The sequence below is a fragment of the Callospermophilus lateralis genome, chromosome 7, assembly GCF_048772815.1.
Source record: "Callospermophilus lateralis isolate mCalLat2 chromosome 7, mCalLat2.hap1, whole genome shotgun sequence".
Lineage (NCBI taxonomy): Eukaryota > Metazoa > Chordata > Mammalia > Rodentia > Sciuridae > Callospermophilus > Callospermophilus lateralis.
This window is the reverse complement of record NC_135311.1, coordinates 66,238,592-66,263,592: the sequence shown is the minus strand read 5'-3', so window position 1 is coordinate 66,263,592 and position 25,001 is coordinate 66,238,592. Positions and strand designations below refer to the sequence as shown.

The 25,001-nt window shown below is 38.8% G+C and overlaps 1 protein-coding gene across 4 annotated transcripts in view; it reads right to left on the bottom strand.

Moving 5' to 3' along the window:
* Positions 1-25,001, bottom strand: part of Tgfbr3 (transforming growth factor beta receptor 3) — a 184,881-nt gene that overhangs the window by 146,763 nt on the left and 13,117 nt on the right. For all 4 annotated transcript variants that reach the window (XM_076863529.1, XM_076863526.1, XM_076863530.1 and 1 more), the window contains one exon: positions 16,795-16,971. In XM_076863529.1, the coding sequence (XP_076719644.1) occupies positions 16,795-16,879 (85 nt within the window). In that variant the 5' untranslated portion in view covers positions 16,880-16,971. The remainder of the gene's footprint in view (positions 1-16,794; positions 16,972-25,001) is intronic.

The following is a 25,001-nucleotide window of genomic DNA, read 5'->3' as shown; positions in this document are numbered from 1 at the left end:
CACACATCTCTTTAATGTCTGCTTAATACAAAACAGCTGGGTTTTCAGATCTACTTCTGCATTTAATTTGTTGTGATACTCTGTTCTGGTTGAAGGATATGAAGAAATTTGGCCTCACCGAGATACAGTTGTCCCAAGTATCCTCAGAAGATTGGTTCCAGGATTCCCTCAGATACTAAAACTTGTGGATGCTCAAGTTCCTTATACAGAATGGAGAGTATTTGCACGGGACCTACACACATCCTCTGGATACCTCAAAATTATTTATAGATTACTTATAATGAGGGCTGGGGATATAGCTCAGTGGTAAAAACACTTGCCTAGCATATGTGAGGCCCTGGGTTCAATCCCCAGCACTACAAAAAAAAAAAAAAAAGATTTGTTAGGTGACTTTGCCTAATACAATATAAGTGCTATGCAAATAGTTCTTTTTTGTTCAGGAAATAATACAAGGAAAAACATCTATATGTGTTAATATAGATACAAATTTTTTCCAGTATTTTTGAACTATGATTGGCTGAATCCTCGGATGTGGAACCTGTAGATACTGAGGACTGACAATTGGAGGTGCAAAGCTTAATAGTCGTCAATAATCTTTTCATGTACTTGTGGCTATTTCCTCTTTAATATTATACCTCAACTAAACAAATGCCATTTTTTAAGGTTTGTTGCAATATGGTGTCTGAATTACACAATGAACTTTTAAAACCCTGTTCCATTAAAATCCATTGCTTTCCCTCAACCATCGAGTAATTTCAAAGTGAAAAATAGTAACTTCATGGCAGAATATTCTGGCAGACACCATTCTAACCAAGCGAACAAGGTTAACATAACCAGTAAGTCCTAGCAAGTTAATGTACCCTTGATTTGATGCTCTGAGAAGGATACATCACCTCTGTGGTGTCCTTCCCAATAATGGATAACTTCATTGTAACCAAAAGAGAACATCAGACACACCCAAACTGAGGAACATTCTCAAGTATGCTTTAAAAGTGGCAAGGTCACTGAAAGACCAAGAACCTGTCACAGATTGGTTGAGACTAAGGAGATATGACAACTAAAGGCAATATGTGATCCTAGATTGGATCCTGAAACAGAAAAATAACATTAGTGGAAAAATTCATGAAATCCAAATTAATTTCATACCTTTTTTTTTTTTTTTTTTTTTTGGTACTGGGGATTGAACCCAGGGGCACTCAACTACTGAGCCACATCCCCAGCCCTATTTTATATTTTTTTTATTTAGAGACAGGATCTTACCCATTTGCTTAGCACCTTGCTTTTGCTGAGGCTAGCTTTGAACTCACCATCCTCCTGCCTCCACCTTCCAAACTGCTAGGATTACAGATGTGCACCACTCACATCCCAGTATAAATTTCATAATTTAGTTAATAGTATTGTACCAACATTCATTTCTTAGTTTTGATTACTGTTCTATGGTTATATGTAAGATGTAATTATAAGGCAAAGCTGAGTGTGGATATAAAAGAACTCTGTGTTACTTATGCAACACTTCAGTAAATCTAAAATTTTCTAAAATAAAAAGCTTTTGGAAATCAACTGCTCTATCTTGTACCCTTGTTGACTCTTTTACCCATGCATGATTTTTATAATGCCATCATACATCAGTCATCTAGAAAATAATAGATTATTTACTGAGTTATATAAATAAGCCTAATAAGACATTTCATTATATGGTATCTGTTTTTAAATCACATTTGTTAATAGTATCTCCATTGACCTCATCAGAAAAGTATTCAACTACTGAGAAACTGTCATTCATGGTGATGGATAAAAGTTTTCCAAAATTTTAATTTTGTTTGAAAAATAAGATTTTATCATTGGCAACAAATACTCTCAGTTGTTTTCCTTGAAGTAACAGGCCCATTTTATACTTTGTCAAAAAGTGCCGGCCAAATTCCAAAGTCTGGATAACCATCATTTGTCTGTCCGTTGTTCTTTTAAGTAAAATGGTGTTCCATGAAAAACAGATTAGTTCAGCTCATAATTCAAATAACTGCAGAAGCACTTTTCTTGAAGGCAACCATCATATTTTGAAATGTAGAAGTAGTATATGCAGACTTCCCATTTCATCGTACAAAATATTTAAAAGGCATATATTTCAGGGGTCTTACTCCTTCATCAAGAATATTAAAGAAACTGGTAGTCAGCTGTTTCTCTGTAAGTGTGAGGCAATAAAGTGCCACCCTGATTCCTGTAGAGGCACCAGCAATTTCATACAATTGCTTCTATCTATCAGCACAATGGTAACTCAGTGAAAAAGAGGCCATCTCAGTATTATAAAACTGGTTTTTTTACCTCAGAGACTGCCCCTGAAAAAGTCTCAAATCCATGACTACAATTTGAGAACTACTGGTTTAAAGAGTTAATCTGCAACTTCAATTGTCAAGACCAATCTTGACATTGCAGTAGAGAATTACTTTCCCTAAATGAAAGGGTAACAGTTTAACAGAGTAATTGTTCACCTTGATAAAGTTCTCAGATAGAACCAATAGTTGGAGGATAAAAATCTCTGCAAGATCCTTTAGTTATAAGTCCCAAATGAAGTTTTACTGTAGTAACTGTGCTCCAGCAAAACTGTGATGGGAAAAATCCAAGGACCTGACAAAAGGTTACAACAATTGAATAATCTTTGGGTTCTGAGACTGGCCCTGACTTCTTTTGACTTTTGGTTCAAACAAACAACAATGTTCATTTTACTGCAGTGAACAGATGCTATGACTCTCCCCTGCTCAACAACACTTGTTTTGAGTCTCAGCTAAAGAACATATTCCTTACAGGACACACTGAGCTTTGAGTTCTGAAAACTTAAAACAAAGCCAGCCAGGCCAAAAGCTCACTTTTGCAACTGGCCTTGGTTACCTGTGACTGAGATCCCTCTCCAGATGTCCAGAGGGAGTATTAGTTTTCATCATGATTAATAAGAGTGGTTTGAAGAGGATAGAATTATAACTATGAAATGGGTTCTAGAACTTAAGTGTAATGAAACAGACATGGTGAAGCAATATTATATGTAATATGGGCACACTGTAGTTTTCAAAATAAACTACTGAAGGTTGGGTGTAGCTCAGTGGCAGAGCACATGGTTTGCATGTATGAGGCCCTGTGTTTGATCTCTAGCATGTACACATACACACACACACACACACACACACACAGAGAGAGAGAGAGAGAGAGAGAGAGAGAGAGAGAGAGAGATGAAAACTACAAAAGCACTACAGAAATAAATTAAAGAAAAGCTAGATTAATTAAAGGGTATACCATGTTCATGAATAACAAAACAGACACAACAAGCTACAGCTTCTGAGCACTTTTCATTCTCTAACTGGCAAACCCTAGGCCCTATTTTCATCTCAAATATGTTTCAATGCAAATGACCATGGTTATTCTAGAACAGCCTTGAGTTTTATCTTTTTCAATAAAAATCAGTTTTTAAATTTTTCAATTTAACTATTAGTTATAACATCGTTCATGGTATCCCACAGCTTAACAGGAATATACCAGTAAGTCTTGACATTATTTTCCCAGAGAAAAATCATAGCTATTTATCAGTTCAAGGACTTTGTTTCCAACTTTTAAAATATCTTTCATGATCCCTCACAGCGCTGAGGGCTTTGATCTTATCAACTCCATAGAACTGGCTGGGAATCATCTACAGAAAGGGCTGAGTTCAAAGCTGCTGCTGCAGGCCTGTGGCTGAGGAGGAAGCAGGTTGTCCAGGGTTTCAGAAGAGCCTGCCTCATACAGAGTAAACAGAGAGGCCACTGTGCACTCAGGAATAAATCCTTCCACCAGTACACACTCTCCTGGGGCATTCACATACGCTTGGTCCAATAGATTCCAAGTGGAGTTATAAACAGAAAGAATAGATTTTCTTGGGCCTTCCTTAAGTTCAGGAAGATCTGACAATATCACAAATGGCTCGGCACAGTCTTCTGAAACTCATTAGAATTCTTTTCTTCTGAATCATGTTAATAAAGTAAAATTTGGTCTGGGCTTTGTACATAACTACTTACTCATGCTGCCCAAGTCCAGAAGGCAGGAAAAGCTGCTGAGAGCTGTCAGTGGGAGACAGGGCCAGGCCCAGGAATTGGAAGATTTCTGGATGGATGTTTTCAAACAGAGCTATACACAGCTCCCTTATTTATACAACACATGATGGGCTCTTAGATAAGTCTGAAATACTCTTCTGTACTTTCTTCAACTGTCTACATTGCCTCAGAATCAACAGAAACTGGCACTTGACTCAAAAGGCCTCAAAACTCCCTCTTTAAGGAACAGAGACTTCTATAATTTTTCTACAATTTATCAGGCTGAGCTAATTCTAAATATGGTTATTCTATAACATATGCCAAATGTAGCAAAATAATGTAAACCTGTTTTTCCTTTTATCATGCAGTATGCCCCGAACTTCAGTTGACATGTGCATGATTTCAAATTGAGATTCTTTTAAACATCATTTTCCAAATGCAGCAGCCATCGAAAAATTCACTTTTGCCATCCAGGCACAGTGGTGTGCAACTATAGTCCCAGCTATTTGAGAGGCTGAGGAAGAGGGTTGCCAGGTATTTGAGGCCACTCTGGGCAACATAATAGGAACTCGTCTCCAAAAAACGTGTAAAAAAGAAGAAAAACTTCACTTTTTAATGCCCTGAGCCACTTAAATAGATAACCAGAGGAACCTGATTTTAAAGTGGGAGGGGCGGACACCACTCCTTAGAAGCCTGCTCCTTGTGCCTTTGAACATTTAACACTTAAAATCAGAATTGTTTCACAATAAACTAGAGGTCCCTTCCCTCTCTCTAAGAAGAGATCCTTGGGAAGTATTTATTTAGTTAATGAATGTTAAGTGATTATGTTTCTCTCACAAAACAAAAACCACCCAAACCTCTTGAAGATGCCCTTTGGGCTCTCTAAGTCTGCAAAGGTCCACATGAGCTGCATTATCCAAGGGCCTGGAGCAGTCAACTGGCAATTTAGGGAAGAATATGGTCACATGCACTTCTCCTAAAAGAAAAGCAACTCCCCTCTTGGCCCAACTCCAAAAGGCAATTGAGCAGGCTAAGGTCCAGGCTAATCTCTGCACAGTCTCTCTGCCAACTTTCTCCTACAGGCATTAGATTTTTCAGCATGGGCTTTGCAAATAATCTAACACAATTAATTAGTGCTTTTGAATTCACCCCGTATCATTAATGAAACATCGCCAGACAGCTTTTGATAGTGTATTTCTAGAGCTAATTAAGCTTGGCAAAAAACAGAGGACACAGATTCCCGGGCTACTTGCCAGGGCCAGGCTGAGACCTGGTCCCTGAAAGACAGCGGAGCTGTCCTTGCAAACAATCCTATGGTGACAAAGGTGGTGGACTGCTGGATTCAATTCCTCGGGGTCCTCTCTAATCTGAAAGACTCTCCTCCCAAATTATGTAATTCTCAAGCTCTTAAAGTTCAAACTATTCTTCTACCCTAAAGATTTTTTTCTTCCTGATAAATAGAAATTCTGAATTTACTACCTAAAAGTTATTGGTATTACTTCTAGTCTAAACCCCCAAAAAAGACTGGTTTAAGAAATATATAAGATTTATAGTTTTAAATATATAGATCTTTAAACAAATCTCAATCTAGGATTCTGATCAAAGAGTCCTGCATAATCCAATATTTCTCATCCCATAATGTCAGTCATGTGGGAAATCTTTCTATTTTTTTCGATATCTAATGCTACACGGGATCCCAGACTGTTCCACATGCATGGCCAACAAGATAAACACATTTTTGGGAAGCCTAGAAAAAAAGCTAGCAGGGAGCAAAAAAGAAAAAATGTTGTTGCATTCTTCTGGACTTTTCTGGTTCAATTTCAAAAATAGAATGACCACCACCTGGGGCTTATAGTGAGTTCTAGGCAAAGTAAGGTGGTAGATGTCCCCTGCCCGCCCCCCATAACAGTGATGGGGCTACAGTTGTGGCTCAGTGGTAGTGCAGTTGAATAACAATGACAAGGCCTGAGAAAGTAAATCAGGAAAACTTATACATTTATCAATGGCAAATAAATGAAGTTATTTGAAACACTACTTTTTAGGCACAGAAGTTAAATCTTTTCATTGCCTTATCCCAATTTATAATAAATATGGTGTCAGTGTACTTAATAGGCATCAGTAAAAATTTAGGTCCGTTTTTCTTTTCTAAAAAAATATTAATTTTTAAAATCTAGCCTGGAATCTGATTATAGGAATGGAGTAGGAAACAACATTGACTTTTAGACCCACCCTCCCAGAGTTACCTCAACTCCTTTTATCTAGTTAGCCAACATCCTCTCTCATTAACTATAGTCCCTCAGCCTCAGCCGCCTGTATCAATGTCCCTACCCTCACTGAGTCAACACAAGCCTCCTACCATGGTCTACCAAGTTATAAGGCAAGAATTGGGACCAGGACAGATGAGGCATATGAAAGGAACAAATGGAGGCAGAGGGTTCCTGCTTTACCAACTGTGATGATTACATCAAGGTGCAGTTCCAGCTGGTTAAAGATGCATATGGTCTCTGCAGCTGTACCCCATGGATAGCCAGGAGCTGAAGGTGTCGTGGAACTCACTCCCTGGAACCAACTTCCTTTCCAGCACATGGCTTACTCTGACACAAATGAGTTTACCAAAAAGGTTTTCAAGGTAGCATTTCAAAAGCGTGCTAAAACTGAGCTCTGTTTTATGACACTAAGCAATTGTCTAGGTGGCAGCAGGTTCTGTTACAATCTGTACACTGAAGAAACAGATGATATATACAGTTAAATGTGGTCCTCAGAGCAGCGGTATCAGCAGCATATGGATCTATTTAGAAAAATGTACAATCTGTGACCTATCATGGGGATATAGTTCAGTTTGGTAGAGTGCTTGCCTCACATGCACAAGGCCCTGGTTTCAATCCCCAGCACCACACACACACACACACACACACATACACACACACACTCACACACACAAATACACACACAAAAAAAGACCTGCTAAAACAGAATCTGCCTTTTAAAAAAGGTCTCCAGGTGATTCTTATGTACATCAAAGTTTAGGAAGAACTGTCTAATGTCTGTTTATAACTTCCAATTCTAAAAAGCAAAACTTCCTATTAAACAAGCAAGATGAGTATGCCCTGCCTCAGGCAATACCAATATGAATATCCATATTTAAAAGTGATTATTTTCTTTACAGAAAAAGAACTGCTGTAAGTATTGAGCTCCTTGTGCATACTTCATAAGTAGTCTAACTTATAAAAATGGGTTTACACACAACTATTTACTATATAAAATTGGATGTGACCAAATTTCTCTGAAGCACTACCTTAAAACACTACAAGAAGCACTTTTGCAAGAGGTGGTAAGACTTTTGAGGAATGAAAAGAACGAGACTCGGCAACCAGGAAGGAAAGTAAACTGGGAAGAGAGGTTCAGAGTTTTAAAGAGAGAGAGAGAGAGAGAGAGAGAGAGAGAGAGAGAGAGAGAGAGAATTTTTAATATTTTATTTTTTAGTTATCGGCGGACACAACATCTTTGTTTGTATGTGAACCCAGGCCACACGCATGCCAGGCGAGCGCGCTACCACTTGAGCCACATCCCCAGGCCGGTTCAGAGTTTTAAGACAATGATTTTTCAAGGATAGTCACTCACTGTGAATAGATTTTCTTTAAATGGTTGGTGGAGGTTGTTTTGTGTTTTAAGATACAGCTTTTAATGGTGTGTAGAAGTATCTTTATTATTAGGTTATGCGACAGTATTCCACACATGTGAGAAATAAATCATTATAAGTTGAAAAAAAATCGCAGAATCGTCATTCTTAATTTCATAAGTATATCACTTCCAAAGATCCTTCCTGAGCTTATTGCTTGAGCTTCAAGGTAACTCCCACCTTAGGACCTCTGTGCTAATGCGCTTTCCTGGTTTTAAGTGATCCTGATCCCTCTCATCTCTTGCCTTAATTATTAAAGCAGCCACCCAAAGTATCCTCAAATCCATCCTTGCTCAAAAGTCTACTCTCAACACAGCAACCAGAATGATCCTATTAAAACATCCTTCTGATCATATCATTCTCTGCTCAAATCCTCAGATGGCTCCATCTCACTTAGAGAAAAAAAAATGTATGATCGCTAACAAGGTCCTAATCTTGTTATGATTGCTAACAAGGTCCTAATCTTGTCCTAATCAACCTCACACATACCAATGAACTCTCATCCCCGCCTTCCCCACCCTCCAGTTACTCCACATACTCCAGCTACTTCCACTCCAGCAGCCACCTGGCCTACTTGCTATTGCTTGAGCTTCAAGGTAACTCTCACCTTAGGACCTCTGTGCTAATGTGCTTTCCTGAGATATCCATTTAGCTCACTTCCTTCAAACCTTGCTTCAAACATCATCTCAGTGAGGCCTCCCTTATTAAGTGTACACACAATGTGTGAGCTTTTGTGTGTGTGCTTTTGTTGCACATGCTAGGGATTCAACCCAGGACCCTGTGCATGCTAAACATGCACTCTACCAGTAATATAACCCCAATTTATTTATTTATTTTTTAATTAATGGGTTGGGTTTTCCCCCCTGTGCTGGAGAGTAAACCTAGGGCCTCTTGCATGCTAGGTAAGTGCCCTACCACTGAGCTACACCCTCAGCCCCTAACTGGACTTTAAGTCATGCACCCCCACTAATGATCCCTAATGATCCGTTGATCCTAATGACCACTAATGATCCATTGCTAAAATATGCATAGTTGTTTTGTTTCTGGTCTATCTCTCCCCACTAGAGCCTTGCTTCTTGAGGACAAGGTTTTTGTCTATTTTTTTCCCTTCTATATCCCCAATCCCTGAAATTGTGTCTCAAATTCAACAGGTGATCAATAAATTCCTGCTTAATCAACCAATAAGCACTCTCAAAAATTTAACCATATTGAGGGGAAAACCTCATTCTTTGCACTAACTCTGAAATCCCTTCTCCCTCTGCGTGCCTCAGAAGCCAGAAAAGCACCTGAGACTCAGTAGGTTACTCAGTTTATTGGCAAGTCTATCTAAAGCACAGCAGTTCTTTAAAAGTTTAAGGAAAATGCAAAACAATAAATGGTGATATGTTTTGCATATTTGGTGATATGTTTTTACACAGCTGTCACACACAGACACACCCACTGGGAAGCTCTCCTCAGGAGAGCACAGAGGAGCCCAGCGGCGTCCTGGTGGAAAGAACATATGCAGAGGCTGACTCCAAAAGCTGTGGCTCTACTCTCCTGAACACCCTTCTGGATGCGGCAGGAAGGAAGAAAAATCTTACTTCTGATGGCTTCTTTAAACTAGGACAAAGCTATCCAGGCATGTGAGGACAAAGAGAAGCAACACAAAGAACTGGAAGCCGTTTTATTGAAACTTTTTCCTTGGTGCCCCCAGAGTATCAGGAATTAGTCACCAAAGCAAACAAACTGAGCAAATCTAACTTCCTATGTGCACAACTGTGTCAAAGTATAAACTTTTAGCAATTAAACAGTTATGCAGGCACATATGGATAGTTCTGTCCTGATGAAAATGTTGACCACTGTTTGTAAAACAGACCATAGCTGGTATACTAAAATAATCCAAATTTAATTCAGAAATTCATAGAGCAGGGTAGTAACAACATAGCCTAGCATAAGGATGAAAAGGGAGGAGAAACTTGGATCCTGTTGCCTTTGTGACATCAAATCTATGACTACAGTAACCATGTTTCCATATGTACATTCAGCTACCCAAGCAGCTATTAGTAAACTCTCCTTGCAAGTGAAAACAAGAAAAAGGCCTTTCTATAGTCAATATATTTCACCCACTCATACACAGATCTTTGCAGGGAAAAGGGATCTTTGAGAAATAAACTCATCTTTCTTGACTACTACTAACTGTCCAAACTGTGTGTGTATGTCTGTGTACGTGCGTATGCATGCTCATGCATTTTTTATATGTACTGTTTCTATGCAAAGACCTATAGGAAATGGGGAGAAGGAAAATTTCACCATGCTTGAGTATGCATGGTATATCGAAAGAGAACACGAGAGTGCCCTAAATGCATGACACTTCATCCACTCTGGTCTCTTTAAAATAAATTGGCACCCTGGTAATAATTGGCATCACAATTGACAAAAAGGCTTTCCCTGTATATCCAAGAGCAAAATTAAACACAAAAATTAAGACTTTATAATAAAAATAATCACAGATCAAATCAACTAACTGTGTCCAGAGACCTAGGGGCTGGAGGAGAAGGCTTTTTTTTTTCTTTTCCAGTAATGGGGAGTGAACCCAGGGGTGCTCTACCACTGAGATATGCTCAGAACCCCATCATCCTCCATCCTTTACATTCCCTGGTGGTAGCTGTCAGTCAGCACTCTCTGCCTCCTGCCTTTAAGAATTACAACCTTGGATCATTCAGTTGTCAGAGAGGAGAAACCCCAAAGTTCATGGGCCACTGTCTCGAGTCCAAGAGAAAGAGTGCAGGATGAATGAATGAAGAGAAAGAAGGGGGTATACCTACATCATGGAATGCTATTCAATCATTGAAAAGAAAAAAAATCTGTCATTTGCCACAACATGGACAAAAGTAGAAGATTTTATGTTAAGTGAAATAAGCCAGTCACAGAAAGACAAACATTGCCTAATTTCACTCATATGTGGAAATTTAAAAGGTCAAACTCACTAAAATGATGGTTACTTGAGGCTGGTATTGGGAAGGATTGAGGAGAATATAAAATTTCAGTTAGGAATAACAAGTTCAAAAGCTGAATAGTACATCATGGTGACTACAGTTACCAACAATGTATTTTATACATGAAAACTGCTACGAGAATAGATTTTAAGTGTTCACCATAAAAAATGACATACAAGGTAAGGCATAAGTTAAACAGCTTGATCCAGCCATTCCACAATGCAAACATGTATGTTATACATTTAACAAAACATCATGTTGTATACCATAAAAATACAAAAATTTTACTTGTCAATTAAAAAGTAAATTTAAAAAATAATTATATTTTTAAAAGAATGCCAGTCCCTTTGGGGCAGCATAACAGGAAAAGCATGAACACTGGAGTCTGCCTCTCTGCTTATTTCTTTATTTGGTCCTCATTATACATTATATTTAATTCCTTAAACCTCAGTCTCCTCATTTCTGAAATAAGTATCATAATAATATTAGCCATGGTGGCAGCAGTAATAATAGCCAAAATTGAAAAATAATAAATACTGATCTCACAGGGTTTCTGGTAGGATTAAATGAACTAATACCTGCCATGTGCCCAGGAGAGTACCTGGCTGCACTGTTTCAAAAGGTGCTGGGGGTGAGGTGCTAAGGGGTGAGGTGCTAGGGGTGAGGTGCTAAGGAGTGCTTGGCAGCAGAAAAAGCTAAAGATTCTGTTGGAGCAGTTTTTCTGCAGAAGTGTGAGTTCTGGTTTAACCGAGAGTTGAATCATCTTTCTAAATCACTCACTTGCTCTTCCTCATTACTTGTCATTCTGGAAATGAAGAAAGTAATACCTGCCTACTCCAGAGACTGCTGGGAGGATCAAATGAAATACTAGATATAAAAGCATTTTGAAAACTATAAATACAATATGATATTATTATTAGTTTATATACTCCCCAAGGCTGCCAGCTGTCCCATTTCAGACTAAGCATTTACCAGCAGGTACCTCCACATGCTGTCCCATGGATACAAAGACTTTAGAGCTTTCTTAAGGAAAACAGCTCAGACTAAAAATGTCTCAATTTTCCTGCGGACTCTACCTGAGATTCCAGGTATATCCAACAGAAAAGAAATGTTTGCTCCTGGGTATGCAGGTTGTGAGCAAGCTTCCAAAAGGGTGCATCTGGGCACCAAATCGAGACAGTGAAATGAGGGAACCAGGTGTCCATCTTAACCCCTGGCAGGGATGCCTGCAGCGTTTCTGCAGAACTCACCTCGGCAGACCTCTTCCAATCTGGCACAGGGGCCCATGGAATGCTGCCAAGTCCAGCCCTTCCAACCAAACTGACTTCCTTGAATTCTCCATGCATGCCTCTTTTTCTCATTATTAAAACTCCTGGAAACACAGCCCTACCCAACACTGCCAAGCCTCAGAGGCAGCAGCTAATATTTTTTAAAGATGTGTAGGAATAGTTTTTAAAGTAAAAAATATAGTGAGTATTCAGCCTGCAGTAGCAAGCATTTATTTTTCAAACTTCCCACTTTTCTTACATAAGATATATCACAGGACTCAAGATAAGGTGCCAATAAGTAACCTCGGGCCATTTCTACTCGGGAGGCATTATGGTCCTACATAGCACATGTTCACCAAGAGCAGGGCCCACTCAGCCCTCAACACTATACCATAACCACAGAACAAGGGAGGGAGGAAAGGATGAATTGTGTAGAAGCAACCGCTAACCCTGGGCTGTGGCTTGCTGCCCCCTGCCTTCTTCACCCTCCACCACAAGCAGAGAAGGAAAAGGAAGGCTTTCCAGGAACAGCCAGCCAAACCCATGGGGCTGGAGTAAGCAGGTTCCTACTCTTCTAACTTGGCCTCATTTTTCATATTCCACTGGGCTTGCCCCCTCCCAATAGATCTATAGGGGGCCTTTTACCTCTTTCACCCCCTCTGCTACCAAGAACTGTATGCCTTCCCTCTGATGTAGAGCTTCAAGACCATTTCCATGAAGTGGGATTACTTAAGGGTCCTTCTGCTCAGATAGCTCTTTCCATCTCTTCTGAGGCAAAAGGGGTTTCATCTAATTCCAGGATGTCTCATTGGTGGCTGTTCACCTAGAACTTAATCGGACAAGCTGAGAGATTTGCTCATTCCACATGAGGGTCTTCCTAGAGAAGATGCTAATAGAGTGGCCTTCAGCTGGACTGAGAGCCAACTGTCTGGATTCAAGTTCCAGCTCAAACTTATTAGTCACAGGACATTGTACAAATTGTTAACCAAATTGAGTCTCAGCTTCCTTGTTTGTAAAATGGAGATGATGGTAACCATAATAATACCCACCTCATAGAGTTGTCTTATTAAAACAAAATTAACTAGCAAGCCCTTGATAAACATCAGTCTGTGTCCCAAGACTGTTGTGTCTGAAGCTGATGAGGATAAGTTCTTCAGGCTCACTGTTGGAGGCCCAGTTTGAATTCTATGATGCATGCCTTGGACCTCAGAGGATGGAAAAAATCCAAACCTCAGAATGAAATTCACAAGCCTTGCTCTGATAGTAAGGTCCTCCACAATCTACTCTCATCCTTCCTTCCAAGTAGACTCCTATTGTATGTCTACACCATTGAAAGGTCATCCATCCATTAAAAAAAAAAAAAAAAAAAAAAAAGTCAAGCACTAAACATCAAGTACATGGCAGGCATGGTTCTCCATCTGGTCAGCCCAGAGTCTTTCTCATCCTGGACAGTCTATCCTGAGGACAGAGCTCAAGACTAGAGCTTCCACAAAGCCCTTTCTGGCTTCTCAAGTCCACAAGGGCTTCCTCTTCTGACCCCTCTGAGGTCTTCTGGGTTTTACTTGGCATTTGTCCTACATTGATTATTTTTTATATAGTCATATTTTATAAACATGATTAAATATACAAGCAACTCAGGGATAAATTTACATTTCTTTGTGTATCCCTAAAAGTCTAGTACTGTGTTTGCATTTAGCAAGGTCTCAGTGATAAGTGATTTCTTTTTTTTTTTTTTTTTTTTGGTGCTGGGTATTGAACTAAGGGTCTTGTGCTTGCAAGGCAAGCACTCTACCAACTGAGCTATATCCCCAGCCCGATAAGTGATTTCTTAATGTTTCAAGAGGACATAGATGGCTCAAAGCAAACCCATTATCATTCTTTCCAAACAATCACCCTTCAGATCAATACTCTCCTATAGTATAGAAGTTTAAAGGCTCAGCCAGGCATAGTGGTGAATGCCTGTAATCCCAGCAGCTCGGGAGGCTGAGGCAGGAGAATCACAAGTTCAAAACCAGCCTCAGCAACTTACTAAGACCCTATCTCAAAATAAAAAAGAGCTAAGGAGGGCAGCGGGTATAGCTCAGTGGTAGAGTGCTTATCTAGCATGCATGAGGTACTGGGTTCGATTCTCAGCACCACATATAACTAAGTAAAATAAAAGTCCATTGACAATTTAAAAAAGAAGAAGAAGAAGAAGAAAATTGTAAATATATATATATATATATATATATATGGCTAAGGATGTGAGCACCCCTGGATTTAATTCCCAGTATCTGAAAAAATAAAAGTTTTAATGGCTCAATTTCCAGACCTAGACTTATTAGGTTTATGGTTAACTCTGTCACTTACTAGCTGTGTGACCTTGAGGATGTTACTTAACCCTTCTGTACTTCAGTGTCCTCATCTATAAACAAGATAACCAAACTACCTACACTTCTTAGGGTATTATAAGGATGAAATTAGATAGAGCACTTTGAATGGGGCTTGGCACACAGTAAATACTCTTTAAATATTTATTATGATTATTACTATCTTCTTGAAGTTCAACTCATGTATAATGCCCCCAAAAGTATAGTATGCAGCACCCACATAGAAAGCTACTAGGTATAAGCATATAAAAAACATTTTCCCCTACTTCTTCATTCATTTGGCCTATTAGGTTATACCACAATAACAACCAACAAACTCTACCTTAAAGACTTCCCTATCTCTGTGCTATTTATCAGTTACCTTGTGCTGACAAAAAAAAAAAAAAAATCTACAATGCCACTGTCCCTTTCACTTCTGTAAAGCTTTAAGCATGAATGCAACTCAAAAACTCAAATATATATATATATATATATATATATATATATATATATATATCTCCCCACCATGGCTTGAAAGAAGAAGGAAGGTGTTAAGCAAAACTGATGTGCTACTAAAAACATCAAGGCTATACAGGGCCATCAACCTCACCACATTCCCAAGAAAGACCTTCTTCAGTGTGTTTGTTAGTCTGACCCAGGCATTGATGAAAGCAGAAAGCCCTGCTCAGAGCCACCAAAGGTGGTTTTGTACCTTGTCATCATAGCATGATGTTTCTCTTTCTCTCTCTCTTCCTCTTACTCTCCTCTCTTGCTACTACTTTTCAATGTGATTTTAATCAAGATCCATTTTAATGCACAGGCCAAAAGGCAAATAACTCTTCAATAATGAGACAAAATGAAACTGCTGACAGAAAATAACAGAAGAATGGGCAGTTCAAATTCACACACTGGCATTCAAAAGGAAACCCAAAACCAAGCAACTTTCTTTCAAAGGATGTGCAATGAAGGGGATATTCTGCTTTCCATCCTCATAAACCAATTTCTCCCAACTGACTTCCACTCAGCCTTCCTATATACCACCCCTGGTCTGAGGCTATGGGGATCCCTAAGGGTGGAATGGTTCCTTCAGTACAACACCCAGGTTAATAGCACAGATGTAAAACCCTCCACTTCCCAGCTTTGTCACACTGAAAGTTATCTAACCTCTCCATATCTCAATTCATCACCTATAAAGTGGCAAAAGTAATTATTTCCAACTCAGAGTTGTGATTATCTAATCTCATTAAATAAAAAATATCCTTGTTCATTTTTATACTCTATAATTGTTCAGCCCAGTGGCTGCCTGTAGTGTATATTCAATAAGTGGTAATTATTACCCGCTCCATCTGTACCCCCAAGTCAACAGCCAAAACCAAGGGACTAATCATTTTTCAAGTCAATGCTTTTCTTGTTGAGACCTGCCAGTTTCCAAAACTGATCCAACAAATTAGTTTATGTGGCCATTAGGGAAAAGACACAGAGCAAATTACAACAAATGGAGTAAATCAAGCTTCCAAATTTATTAAGCAACCCTGACATGGAACACTAAGATGTTGGTGTGGAAGATTGATAACTCTTACTTAAGGAACAACATTCCAAACTATCATTTGCTTATTCTCAGCTCCAACCTAATACTCTGATGGTCTCCAAAAAATACATGCATTTCTCTATTTTTTTTGAAAAAATTATTTATGCTTTTTGTAGCTCTAAGATTGAAACTCAGAGCCTCACACCTGCTAGGCAAGTCAGTGAGCAATATCCCCAGCCTCTTCCTCTACTTTTCAAAAAGTTACATGTTAAAATATCTGAAAAACACAAAATTAGCCAGGCAAATCTGTAATCCCAGTGGCTCAGGAGGCTGAGACAAGAGGAACTCAAGTTCAAAGCCAGGATCTGCAAAATAGCAAGACCCTAAGTAACTCAGTGAAACCCTGTCTAAAAATAAAAAATAAAAAGGGCTGGGGATGTGGTTCAATGGTAAAATGCCTCTGGGTTAAATCCCCAGAACCAAACTATCTATCCATCTACCTATCTATATGAAATAGACAAAATTAAATACCTTCCAAGCATCCCATCCCCAAAGCATCTCTATCCAGAAGGCATATTTACTTTGTAATAGAGAAAATAATAAAAAGTGTCTTTCTTGACATTTTTATTTAGAGACAGCAATGTAAGTATAATCTATCCATGTAAAAAAAATTAAAGTGTGCTAATCATTAGCATATTTTTTCTCTACTTGCCTAAACAAGGTTAGGAAGTATCTGTATTAGTGACATTGGAATGCCTAGTCTAGGCAAACATGTTAGATATCTGTATTGTGGTCAAACATTTTATTTACTTAAAGAACCTAAATATTCAAGTTTTACATGAACATCAGCATGGTGCAAATTCTTCTAAACTGAAGAGATTGAAGAAAAAAATATATCCAAAAGAATATAATGACTATTCAATTTATATGACACAACTCACCTGCAGTGACTAAACAGGAGCTCATCAGGGTAAACATGGCGATCATATAATGGGATGTCATTTTTATTTCTCCAACAGTGCACATCCAGTCACTGCAGCCTATAGTTCTTCAGATCACAGACAATCTTTGCAAATCAGAAATGGCCTTAAAACCCCTCTTTGCAATGTTCAAATTGCCTGTAAAAAATAAATAAATAATTTTCAATAAGAGAACATAGTACAGAAAAATTCTTTTCATAAACAAACACACATTAAAGTTAAATTGGCCAGGCATGGTGTACACACCTATAATCCCAAGGGCTCAGGAGGCTGAGGCAGGAGGATCGGGAGTTCAAAGCCAGCCTCAGCAAAAGCAAGGTGCTAAGCAACCCAGTGAGACCCTGTCTCTAATAAAACATAAAATAGGGCTGGGGATGTGGCTCAGGGGTGAACTGCCATGAGGTCAATCCCAGTACCAATAAAAAAAAAAAAAAGTTAAATCAAGAATCTCTGAAAGGTGTCAAAGAAAAAAATCTGTCTTAAAAAAAATGATAGACTAGTACTGAAGCAAACTAGGGTAGAAGTGGTGATAACCAAATTAAGATTTTTATAGCAAATACTTTAGCAATTGACATGATTATATTTTAACACTTTTAAATCTTTGGGTTTAAAATTGTTTTTACCCACAATCTCTCTATGTTGCCCAGGCTGGTCTCAAACTCCCGAGCTCATGCAATCCTTCCACCTCGACCTCCTGAGTAGCTAGGACTACAGGCACGTACCTCCACAACCAGATAAATCACGACAATAGAAGAAAATCGAAATGCACCTGTAACACCACCAGTTACATTGTGGTACAATAAACAATGACATGAATCATGCTTTCTCTAGTGCCAGGACACACACACACACAAAAATAGCTCTGATTAGAGACTCATTCTAATGTTATAATGACAGGGTTATCACAGGCATCAAATTAAATTACACTGAGAATCAATCTGAAAAAACAAAGAACCATAAAAAAGGCAAAGCTCTTATTTCATCTGCTTGCTGACATTCTAGCAGATGCCTCCCCTGCCTTTCAGCCCCATCTGGACTAGATGATCCAGAAGATCCTTTCCAACCTTTTCCTATCCAGAGTCTAATCAGAGTCTGCTGGTAGTTTGCTCAACCTGAATATTCCTCCCATGGCTGCTTTACCTCATAAAGACACTTCAAAGTATGATTTCCAGCCTTATATCCCTGAGCTGGTACAACTCCCGGAAGTTGTTCAATTCAACAAATATGTATTGAGCACCTACTATGTTCTAAACATGGTTTCTTCTCATCAGCAATAAAAGTTATCCAACAACTGGATAAAAGTTCAAATAATCTGCTTGATCTAAACCCTGGGCTAGGCAGGATGAGGGAGTTTCCCAGAAATCTCTGATACAAAGAAGGGTTTGCAACCTTGTCATCCTCACCCAGGAGATGCTATCCACAGAATGAGTTTCTATTTAAGTGGTCTTTGTTCATCAAATGTTAACAGAAAGAAATTTAAAATGGCTCTTCAAGGCTGAAAGTGTAGGTCAATGGCAAAGTACTTGTCTGGCATGAGTGAAGTCCCAGGTTTGATCCCCAGCACCACAGAAAATGAGTAAATAAAATGGGTCTTCACGGATGTAACACTAAATGCCTGTGTAAAAAGGGAAAATTGGGTGTTAGGGGACACAGATAGGAGGAAGCAGGTTCTGGGTTTTGTAATGATACAAAACATGTGAATATTACCTATCTGGAAACAGTAACAATAAAATTGTAACTTCAAAAATAATTTCTTATATATGCCTTAAAAATAAAATATTATATATGGTTCAATCTTGGTATATGGTGGAAATTAAAAGCCTAGTATAGAAAAGCCTAGTATGAATACAATATGGGTTACGGTGGCAGTTAAAAATCTGCCCAGTTGTGAATCCACCCTGCTACCTACCAATGAGTGATGAGTGATGTCAGGCAGATTACTTTTCATGAATGAACCTATCACGAGGTAGGATATGGTAAGTGAGGAATCAGGAAGTACAAATGATGCTTCGAAAAGTGCCTAACACATTAAAAAAAATAAACAATCAGTAAATATTAGCTAATATTCTCATTACCTGTTCATTCTCTTTAAAGCAGTTAAACTAATAAAATGGAAAGATACGGTGTGGTCATTTATGTAAGTCTTAGCTGCTGACAAACCAATTCAATCATATGTTTACTGAAAAATAAATGCAACAGACCAAAAGAGGAGATAAGCTAAAGAGCCATATCACTAAGAGAATAAAGTTGCCAGTGAAGTTGAGGCACAAGTCATTGGTGACACAATGGTCTTGTCTCAATGCCAACTAAATTATGCGGCTCATTTGGAAGCCATAAAATAGACCCTTGAAGCCCAACATTTCTGTCACTGTATTTCCACCTTAGACAAAAAAGGAAATCTTCTGTTAACAATTTGACAACAATAGGGAAACCTATACTTTCCCTTCAAGAAATCAGATTTCCTGAGTGGATTGATAAGGAGAAAACTCTCTGAGAGAATACGCTATTTCAGCAAATGCTAAGGGCCATTTTTATAAAGCAAAACCCTCCAAGGAGATCCCAGAAGAAGATGGCTTCCCAGAGGACTTTTATGGGGCTCATAAACCATAAGCAGCACAAGTCTAGAGGGAGTATTTAATGAGCATGTGTCACCCCTGCCCACAGCCACAGAGGGTCTGTGGGGCTGTGGCCCATTAATCCAGGGGCTTAAACCAGTTCTGCACAAATCTGTGGAAAAAAAGGCAAATGGTTCTATTAAAAATATAGACTGCAAATTGCTGACAAGAATATTGGGCAATTATTAAAATGCAGCAATTACAGATATAATAAAGCCAAGCTAAACAATTTGATGCCCAAAGGCAAACCACAGCAAGTTTACACCGGATCCTAAAACATCTCGAGGAAGTCCCAGACAAGTTGAAACTACACACTGTTGTTTCTAACAAAGAGACAGCTTTCCTTCTTTTAGCATAAAAGTCCCTTCATAATGTAACTTGTTCAAAAAGAAAATAAACTGCAGGGGGTTTTCAGTCTAATCTTCAAAGACAGGATCCTAAGGCAGAGGAGAATGGAAAAGGAAGCTTGAGGTTCCCACTCAGCCTGACTTCAGTGTGGGCCAACACCTGCACACACCAGTACCTCAACACATGAACCAGGGATCTATTCCCTAGTTAGAAGAATGTGGGTGACTCTGGGCCTCCAAGAAGTGGTGGCTTTCCTCTTTTCTGTGAGGTTCTGTCACATTAACTTCACAAAGACCAAGGACTTCAGGCCCTGGTTTTTTTGACTTCACTGAATCTCTTTGGACTTTATGAACTAAATGCTGCCTTTCAAAAAATAGATAGGTCCTCTGAGATCCTGAAAGAACAACTGGGGGTAGAATAATCATTTTGCCCACATTTCAAAGCAATGTGTTCCATTCAAGGGGTATGAGAACATTTAGTATTCATAAACTAAGAGAATAAAATTCTGAAAAAGAGCTGCATGGATTAAAAAAGAACGTGCTACTAATTTTGCTAATTTCAAGAGTTTGTCTTTGTTCATTTCTGAGGCCATTAAACTGAGCATGTTGTCCTACATTCCCTGGTGATTCAACAAAGCACACAAGTGAAGACTGGGATTAGATGAAAAACCCTAACCTTAACACCATCCTGGGTTTAAACCAATGTTCAAAAGGAATTGGTTGGGAACAATACTGACTGGCTGAGTTTTTACTGTTATTGTTGTTTAGTTTTAGAGCAAATCTTTGTCTATCTTAGAGGGGAAAAAAAACTGAAAAAATGGGTGTCTAGCAGTAGGTTAATAATCAGCAAAAAAAGAAAAATACTAGCTATCCTTTTGATGGCTAACATATCTACCTATATGAGATTATTCAGTCAGCACTACATCATAATTAATTTGTAACTGATCAATTACGCAGTTTAAAAATTTAGCATGTTAAAGATATATGAATGACTTTTCAAACTGAAAGAGATCCATAGAATTTCATTGATGAAGATGAGCCCCAAATTCCAAGACTTACACTTGTCCAAAATAATAGGACAGAGGCAAGGCTTGGTCTCTGTCCATGACTACCGCTCTACCTCCCAATTTCAGCTCTGTCGTCACAAACTGGAAACCATGTTGTCCTCTCAACATTCAATCTCTGAAAACAAAACAACGTTTTTTCCAAAAGAGGGGGAAGTCTACCATGGCTACTATCAGACACTGATATGCACTCTGCGCAAATGATTACTGATCACAACTGTGACTTAACTGCAGGACCATGGTGGCAGTTATAATAAATAAACCATCCTTGATAATGCTGAACTCAAAGATCTTTAAAAATGCAAAGGGCAAGATGAAGCACGAACCTGTGACTGTCACATTCTAACACTAACACTGTTTTACCTGAAATCAGCAGGAGAAATCAGAGATTGAGCAAATTTGAAGATCTCAAGGACACAGACATAGTAGAATTTAAAAATTCCCATTGCCTAAATTCAAATAGTAAGAAAAACCTGAGCTACTGGTAGCCTGAACATGGAATGGTTTCAGAAAGATCTTTACAATGTTTACAATCCACCATTTAATTGGGGGAAAAAATGTTTTCTTTTTTTAGAAACACACAGTTAAGTCTGCACGTGATTTTAAGAAAAGCTCGTAGAGAAACTGTTCTGATGGCTATTCAACCTGCTATTTAGGGGATTCAGAAAGAGGCAGCATGAATGGCATCAATATCTAGCTTGGCAGCCTATAAAAAGGGGTGTACAGGATTTTAGAATAGATACTGTTGTTTGATGACATTTGGATGCCCTTTAGGACCTGTACACAGAAAGCAAAGCCACCTAACTATCACAGCAATGACTCTCAGGTTTCTCTTATCACACAAGGGAACTGGACAGTTTCCAATCCCCATTGTAGACAGATTTGGCACAGAGAAGGAAAAAATCCTGGATTTGGATGAGAAATCTTTGGAATCACATCTGAGCACAATCGGTATTCAACAAATATTTACCACTACTATGTGCCAGACACTTTCAAGATGCCAAGGGTTTAGCAATGAAAAAAAGGAGCCCACGCTCCTGCCCTCCTGGTGCTTACATTCTGGCAAAAGTAATATCATTCATTACTTTAGGCAAGTCATTTACTTTTCTGAGCGTCATTGCTTCTAACAATATATCTTTATTTATTGCTTATGTTGTGCCAGGTAACGAGGATATTATGGCCAAGCAAAGAGACATGTTCTTTGCCTTAATAGGCTTTAAGTCTGATGGGAAAAAAAAAAGACAAATAATCACAAATATGTAACTACACAATTCTATATGTGCTAGAGGAAGAGAATCCACATCCTAAGGGTAAACAGAGGTTTAAAAGGTCAGGCAAGGCAAGATCCTTCAGGGAGAAGAGGTTTTACAGGTCCTGATTCTGCAGCAAGCCCACAGGAAGAGAAGAGATTCAAAGGGAAGATAAGAAGAGATTCAAAGGGGATGATCAGATTGGAGTTGATGTTGTTTTCTGGTCCTGGGTATTGAACCCAGAGTCTCACACTAGCTAGGCAAGCACTCTGACACTGAGCAACATCCCTATTTATTTATTTGACATAAGGCCTCACTAAATTGCCAAGGCTGCCTCAAACTTTTGATACTCCTGCCTCTGCCTCTTGAGTAGCTGGGATTACAGGTGTGCACCACCACTTTTTATTTTTCTGGTACTGGGGATTGAACCTGAGCCACATCCCCAGCCCTTATTATTTTTTAAGACAGAGACCCACTAAATTGCCCAGGCTGGCCTCAAACTTGTGATCCTCCTGCTGTGGTCTCCTAAGTTGCTGGGATGAAAGGTATATATCACCTTGCTCAGATTGAGTTTTTAAATATTTCCCTGAATGCTGTATGGAAATTCTTACAGCAGGTCAGACAAGAAAGAATGGTGGTTGAAATCAGAATGGAACCTGAGTTTGTTCCTTTGTAAGGAGTAATAAACTAAACTTAACGAGGTCACAAGGTTGCTATAAGAATCAAATGAGACAGTGCATACACAGCAGAAAAACTATCATTACTTATCATTAACAGGCTGTCTTAACCAAAGACATTTATTATCCTGAGGCCTAGGAGTAATGAAAGTCCCAGCGTGCTGTGGCTGTCAGCAGGAGGAAGTGAAAAGAGGAAGATTACTCCTAAACTGCTGTACTAGTGGGCAGGAATTTCATGTGAAGACTTGTGGGGAGGGAGGCAGAGGGAGGCAGGAGCCACAGAGGGTAGGAGGGGAGCAGAGCCACTGGGCTCACTCTCTCCTGCTTGCACTGGCCACCTTCAAAGAAAAGATAGACTGCCCCTCCAGGGCACAGCCCAGCCTCACCACCCGCTGTCCTAGAATTCTTCCAGCAACCCAAGTGGATTCTAAAAGGCCCAGGCACAACAGACCTCATTGGCAAGTAAAATACATCAACACAGGGAAGGAAGGCATAGACACATTTCACAAGTTGGTGAAAGACGACATTTTATTCAAATGCACAAGTGGATTTTTCACCACCTTGCAATACTCTAAAAAAAACACCTTTTCACATTTATAATTTTTGCATCCAAAGATTTCTGTTACTTAACATTTATGAGGGTGTGTCCTTTTAAGCTAGAATTAATACAGAACTATATTTGGGAGTTCAAAACCTGGCATACCAGCCTCTACCTCTCACTCTCCTGTAACATGATAACAACACTTTGATTATAATATATGAGATAGAATGTGGACATGGTACTTAAAAATATTACTTATATTCTGTACCACAGTCTTTTCTGCACACAGCCCCCTACCCCTGCTTGGCGTTGAGGATTGAACACAGGTCCTCAAAAAAAGCTCTCTACCACTAAGCTACCCCCCCAGTCCCACTGTCCATTTTAAATCAATAACAGACACTGTTGTTTTAATGTTAAAACAGCCCCAAAACTTCCAAAAATAATAATAAGTCAATTACCAGTAGTGAGATCATACAAATAGTAGTTTATAGAAAGCTTCATATTCATTTTGAGATGAGACTTTATTATCTAGAATTTCAAAAATTCTCCCCATCACCAAAAAAAATAATGATTCCAAATTCAATACAAGATCTAAGTCCTAATGATAGTCATGATATTGCAAAACTGCTTCCAAATGATGAGGAAGGCACGGTCTCAACATTTCTGGTATAAGGTATAGGGACCTGGCTACGTATCCTTCCTCCATTCTACATTATGGTTCCCATATTAGCAGTAGAGGTTTAGCCAGTGGGTGGTGGAACTCAGCCTAGCACTTCCACCAAACCAACCCAACTACTTAGAATGAGGAACAAGCTGTCATCAAGAGGATTTATATCATCTAGCTGCAATTATTCCAGCAAAACTCAGCACACTTAACATTCCCAAGACTACAGTCATCATCCCCCAGGCCCTAGCAAGCACTGGACATTGACAAAAAGCTTTAGGTAGATCTCAGTGGTAGAGCACATCCCTAGCATGTGCAAGAACCTAGGTTAAATTCCAGCACCACAAAAATAAATAAAATAAAATATCATGCATACATTACAATAAAAGTTAGTATGGATGAATGACCAAACTGTTAGAACATGTCTTGATAGCAAATGATAAACCAACAGATAAGGGTTGGAACTTCAAGCACCCTCAAAGGAACAGGGGGCAGGAGTTCTGCCATCAATGTATTTTATGAATTCAGACATTCTAGGACTTGCTTGCTTCATCTCTATTATTAAAAGATTAAACAAGAAAAATTTTTATTCTACATCTTACATATAATTGTCATTATATGGACTCATGACCAATCCTGAATCCTCTCTAGAAAACAAGACTTCAAAAATATCTGTGGAGAGGTTGGGGGTGTGGCTCAGTGGTAGAGAACTTGCCTGATACATGTGAGGCTGTGGATTCAATCCGCAGCACCATCACACACACACACACAAAAAAAAAAAAAAAAAAAAAAAACTTTGAAATGTGTAATCATGTAATGGCTAGCAGGAATAACATTAAGTTAGAAACTATTATACAACAATCACATTCAACTTGATAACATACAAGTAAATAATATACCAACACTGCATTAGTGTGTTTAATCTATAACTTACTTGAACCAAAAAATATTTAAATGTGGCATATTCCCAACAATGAAAATTATAAATCAAACACAAAACCTGAATTTTG